Here is a 6,402-nt window from a genome sequence, read left to right on the forward strand (position 1 = left end):
TGCATATAACTGGTAAAAGGGACAATTATTGTCCCTTTTGCCTGTTATAAATGGTAGTAACTTGCAAGTACAATTAATGAGTAGTAAGCATTAAATTGATCTTGCCAAATAGTGAGCCTGAATAAATGTATGAAAACTGTGATATATCTTGTTTATAATTGTTTGTTTATGATTTATAAAGTGTTTAAAACCTTGCTATAAACCATTTATAAATTCTTTACAAGGGTAGACTTATCGTAAAGTTGTAACAAAGACTCTAACAAGTGAAACAGACCCAATGAAAGTGACTGTGAGTAAATGTTAAGATTAAGTTTGGAGCTTCTGTTTTCAGTGGCCATGGTATAAATGTGATAAGTGAAGTGCATTAATAGAAGATGAACTCAGAGAAGTTCTTATTTTTATATTACATCATCACTTTTGACGGCTTCACTCAAAATAGCCCAAGCATGAAAAGTGCCGGTGCGATCGCGCAGGTGAGACACATATTCTCTGGAGTTCAGACTCACAAACTAAACTCTAATAACTCCCACTTCCTGTCAAATGGAGAGCTACTGCACTTTCACGTTTGTTGTGAAAGCAGGATTATCTGTCAGCGTTCACAAACAGCTGCAGAGTTTGCAAAGTACAACCTGATGACATCTCTGTTGTCACCTACAGACATGATTAATGCACTATCTGGGAGGCTGTTGCAACAACTATTAAGATGTACGACTCAGGCCTTCATCTGATTTTGATTTAAGAACATCTTTCAGCTCTGTCTCATGGAGATTGAGCTCATTTCATCTGTGATCCAGTATCTGCAATGAGCTCAGGAATCTAGTGGTGGGAGTTTTGATGAGGGACAGACCTTGTGTGTGTGTGTGTGTGTTTGTGTGTGTGTGTGTGTGTGTGTGTTTGTGTGTGTGTGTACCTGGCATAAAGAATGAGCTTGGGAAGCCAGCACTGGGAGGTTTGGAGGAGGGATAACCCGGTGAGTCCCTGTTGTAGTCGGCTGTACTGGCAGACGGAGCGTACACCTGCAACACAAACACAGAAACACATGTCACTCAGAGTCTACTCACTGATCAGATATACAACTTGTTCTTGTCATAAACTCACAGCCGAACACAAACAGCGCAGTACTTCAGTCTCTCAGCACAGTGCATTTTTGAATACTACACAGACAGGTCAATGGTTCATTTGTTTGTTTAACATTAAACTATGTTTACATATATTTTAAACCTTTCTAAAATGTCTTTAAAAATCTCATATGTTCTTTTATTTTCCAAAAATATGATATGAATAAATAAATATAATATTTAACCATTTTACATTTTTAAAAAACAAGAAACAATAAGTTTTGAAAGTTTTCTATACATCTGTATTTAATGATGTCAAATAAACTGGATGTTAAACTTGAGCTTAACCTCTATCAGTCCATACCTTAAAACTAAGGTGGTAGCCATAGTAACCACATCAATCGCATCTACAGTGCCCGCCATTCATGCTGCAGTGACTACATAGTTCCCAACGTATGCAGCAGTCACAGCTCATCTTTTTTCAGTCCTCCTCTCATGCAGACTAGTTTGGTGACTAACAGAGGAACAAAGCAGCGATTTTGTGAGCAGCAGGGGGGGCCGGTGGTGGTGGGGTCAGCAGCCGAGCCGTCATGCAGCAAACATGCAGTAAAATGTGAGACTGCGAGCAGAACCAGCAGCCCGTCATCACTCAAAACAGGTGACGTTCTTCCTCAGCAACACAGCGGCTGCATGAGAACACAATGTCTGTGTTTGGTCATGCCTTCGACTGGGGGTCCCCACAGCACCTCTGTGTGTGTGTGTGTGTGTGTGTGTGCATAGCGTGCGAACCCTCAGCCATGACGCTAGCTCGCACCGCATGACGCAAACCCTGGAACAGCTGTTGAAGGCGCTCTTCTCTCTCCCCATCTCCCCCCACTGCTTCACATTAAAATGAAAACCCCACTCCACGGCTACACCTAATCTACCTCGATCCCCTTAAAAAAAGACACAGGTTGCTTTGTTAACTTTAGAGTATTTGCATATGAATGGATCACAGATGTGGTACAGAAATCTCATGATAAAGCACAGACAGAAGAAATAAAAGAGAGAGACTTGGGGGCATTATAAAAAACATCATCTCACTTCCCACACTCCCTAAGAGAAATTATTAAAAACAGAAAACAGCCTGAAAACTCTTTCTGTCAAACAAAAACCTCCTGAGTTTTTCTTCAGATCACTAAAAGCTTGCTGGCTTTCAACTTTTACTTGTGAGGGGACAAACTGGCACCGACTTCCAGTTGTGTTATTGTCCTGTGCTCTTAAAAATAAGAAATATCCAGGACACAATGTGACCATACAGAGAATCTGAGACAGCTTTCAAACTGGCAGTCAGACTTTTTTTTTTTTTTTCAGAAGCAAATAGCCAAGGTGTGCACAGGTTTGGAAGTGCTTGGAGCCAGAAGAGATAGAAGCTGATACGACAGTGGCTGCATTCAGCTCCATATTAACATGTAAGCCTGTTGACGAACTTTACAGAACACAAGAAGTGAGCCCCTCTGGACAAACGGATCAGCTGAACTTGAGAATGAACCTGACAACCAGCATAAGAAAACTGTATCAGCTTGATGGAAAGCATGAATTCTTGTTAACAGGATTCAAGACTCATCTCCGCTCCATGTTTTTAAACGTCAACCCAAGTGTGGTCGATTGTGAAGTGCTTTTGTTGAACACACTCATCCGTGCTGTTGGTAAATGATGCAGGTGAGGCAGATGTGAGGATGCTGTATCTCACAGGTCGGGACCACAGCATGAATCAGCTACAGTAAAACACAGTTTTAGCCTGGCTGCGGTTATTCTTTAAATCACAGTGGCACAGCTGGTGTTCAATGCACGCCAAGAACTGCGACTATTTGCCTTCCTGTAAATTATATGCCTGTCACAGCTCGAACAGTGAGACGTGACAGGCATTGGTTTCTATTTATTTATAAAGCCCTAAATGGCAACATGCCATCATACATCACTTCCTTATTAAACTGTTCCCATAGCAATTATGTGACCAGTTCAACTGATTGGCTGATGCTTAAAGTCCCTCGTGAAAACACTAATTTTGGGAAAACTGCTTTTAGTTTTTGTGCTGAACACATTGAACATTTTACAAGACACATTAAAGGTCCCATATTTTTATACTTTTACAGTGTTTCAGTGGTAATATCAAGCGCTGATCTACATCAGAAGATATATTTGTGGTTTTAACCAAAAACCATCTCAGTGTAGTTTTACATCTCCTCTCTCAGGCTTCTCTCTGGAGCTCAAGTAACAACAGGTTTTCTGAGTGATCAAATGAAAATATAGCAGATTTCAGGTAAACACTCAGAGAAACCAAATCCTGCAAAGTTGGTTGGTGGGTCCAGGTGGGCGGGGCTTGGGGTGTGGATGAGAGCAGTGACTGCTTTGTTGTGACATCACAAAGTTACAGAAGTCCTGACGGCTGGTTTTAAGGCTCAGTCTCTGAATACAGGCTGTGTGCATTTCTCTGTGGACTGAGGCTTTGATACTTTCACAGTATTAATATAGAACCTAGACCTGTTTATAATCAAAAAACACATGGACATCTACCTTTAGACTGGATGGGACCTTTAAAACTGAACAAAGTTGTACCTATTGGTCACAAACCATGCATGCAGTAACTGTTCAGCTGTTATGTAAAACTGAAGTAAAAGTTGTGCTGCCGAGTGTAGCCTGGTGTCGGCTGTGTTGGCTTCCTGAAAACCATTGGTCATGGAAAGACGCCCACATAGTGATAAACGCCACAACAATCAGGGAACACTGGGAACTGTGGGAATGGAAGGCTGAGGTCAGGAAACACCCACCCACCACTCACATAGACACACACACACACACACACACACACACAGACACATACTTGCAAATACTGATGCTAATATATAATAAGGTGCGAAAAGAATCTGCTTAACTGAGAGAGGTCGTACCTTCCCACAACGCACCTTGCATTGAGTTTAAGATTCAAATTCCATCAGTTTTCACATTCTCACACACACACACACACACACACACGCACACAGTGTCTGTAGATGTCATTAGTGCTAAACTAAAATCCCCTCAAACTTCCTCCTCCTCCTCCTCTTCCCCTCTGAGAACTGAGTTTGTGCTCTGATCGTAAAACCACATTTATTGACCCAAAGCCTGTACAAGAGAATGCACACACACACACACACACACACAGAGAGAGAGAGAGAGGCACAGAGAAACACACATGCTTGTGCTGTTGCTGTTGAAAATATTTAGATTTATGTCTCATGTCGCGCAGGAATATTTTCCCATTGAATGTTGTTAAACTGATGACGAAAGACTGTGATTTGTGTGTGTATGTTTCTCTGTGGGTGTGTGTGTGTTTAAGTGAGTGTGTACATATGTGTGTGTGTGTTTCAGACAGACAGAAACAGGTGCAGAGAGTGTTCAAGTCTGAAGAATGTAGAGAGACACAATAACAACCTCACTTCCTGCAGTCTGTAACACACACATGCACGCACACACACACACACAGCAGTATCATTATTCCCACAGTTAGCGAACAGACCTTGAGCTAATCAGAGAAACCCTCGACTGTGCTGTCATATCACTGACGACTGGCAAACCACAAACCAGAAAACAATAATGTGAACCACAATAAAAACCAGCGTACGTCCAACAGTAACCTTCATATGGAGCTTTTTTCCATAACACGTCTCAGCGGGCTATTCCCACAAAAACCCTCTTTAGTCTCTTACGTCAAATACTTCCTGTGTAATATAATCAGTTACAGTGTGGGTTGATAATACAACAATTTATACTACAGTGAAAACAGAACCAGTCAAACCAGTGTGGAAAATCATTTCTGTAAAGTATAAACCAGCCAAACCGGATCTGTGTGCCCCAGTACGGTCACCATAGAAACCAGTGTGACCAGTTGTGTAAAATTACCATCTGGACCAGAAAAGAAAACAGAAGAGAAATCAGATGAAAAAGTTTTCAGTGCCACAGTAGAAGAATGTGGAAACCATTAGAACCAGTTCTTTACGGAGTCACGGTGAAACCAGCCAAACCAGAAACCAGTAAGACCAGAAACTAGTCAAAACACACAATGGAAACACAATGAAAATCAGTGGAGCCATAGTCTATGTCTGTATCTACACAATAGAAACAGGCAGAACCAGTTCTGTCAGATAGAAACCAATGAAATCAATAGAACCAACTCCCTGCACAGAACCACAAAACAAACCCAGTTGAACTTGATGCGTTCTCTGACAGAACAACGACCGATACAACTAATAGAGACCAGTGGAGCCATTCGTGTGAACTGATCATCTGCAGCTCAGTAGAAACCTGACAGAACCCAGTAGAACTGCTTGTGTAACCTCCCGCTGCGGTGTGGCGTTTGACGTTCCTCACACAACACAGAACAACACCGATTTCATCAAAGCTTCGCTGTGCGTTGCCCCTGGCAACGGCATGAGAAAATAAAGACACATTCCACTGAAAACTGATTCCTCATGGTGCTAACAACACACACACTCACACACACAGACATTCGTCAGAACAACCAGCTGTGCGGCTCACTGACCTGGACCACAGGTAGAAAGACAGAACATTTCCATCATGTCTTGTTTCCACTTTCAGTTTGATTTTAATCCAACAACTGTCAAATTTTTTGGAAGTTTTCACTCCACACTGTTTATCTTTGAAAGACAATTATTATATATACACAACAATATATCATAAGTAACACATACATCAAAATAATGCTCATTATTAAATGACTGAAAAACAGTAACGGAGAAAAAAAGAGGAAAAGTAAAAGTTACCCTATCGTGATGGTGCAGGAACAACGTTACAGTGAAAGAGACATAAAAGAAAGAGAGAGAAAAGACAAAAACTTTATTTTCTCGGCTGTTTCAGTTATGACTTGTTGACAGTGATGGAAATGCTGCTGGGCCCTGAAGGGTTGTGTTAGAGCGAGACTGGAAAAACAATAAATAGAACAAAGTGAAACACTAAAAGTTGGATGGAGATAAAAAGACGGCAAACGGAAACAAAAGAGAGAAAATGGAAGGAGAGGAAAGAAAGGAAGAAAAGAAGAGGGAGGCTTTTAGTCTTTGTTTAGCGTTTGATGCTTCTTCTTCCCAGTTATTGTGTCCAAATGTGGGGAGCATCTGTTTAACCTCTCTGTTGCTCCTCTGCTCTGACAGAGGAGCAACAGAGAGAAGAGAGGGAGCTCTTCCTCCTCTTCCTCACAACCTTTGACCTTACTTATAGAAGCATATTATGTAGATTAGTAATTCATATCTTGAACTGATGAAGATGCTACATGGAAAGCTGATGGATCATGAGAGTTATTACAATTCAT

General features: G+C 41.3%; 1 protein-coding gene across 11 annotated transcripts in view; it reads right to left on the reverse strand.

Moving 5' to 3' along the window:
* Positions 1-6,402, reverse strand: part of tcf4 (transcription factor 4) — a 238,751-nt gene that overhangs the window by 47,067 nt on the left and 185,282 nt on the right. For all 11 annotated transcript variants that reach the window (XM_071466341.1, XM_071466345.1, XM_071466338.1 and 8 more), the window contains one exon: positions 911-1,016. In XM_071466341.1, the coding sequence (XP_071322442.1) occupies positions 911-1,016 (106 nt within the window). The remainder of the gene's footprint in view (positions 1-910; positions 1,017-6,402) is intronic.

Source organism: Trachinotus anak, unplaced genomic scaffold, assembly GCF_046630095.1.
Source record: "Trachinotus anak isolate AG129_WGS33_773 ecotype Australia unplaced genomic scaffold, CSIRO_AGI_Tana_v1 ptg000028l, whole genome shotgun sequence".
Taxonomy (NCBI): Eukaryota; Metazoa; Chordata; class Actinopteri; order Carangiformes; family Carangidae; genus Trachinotus; species Trachinotus anak.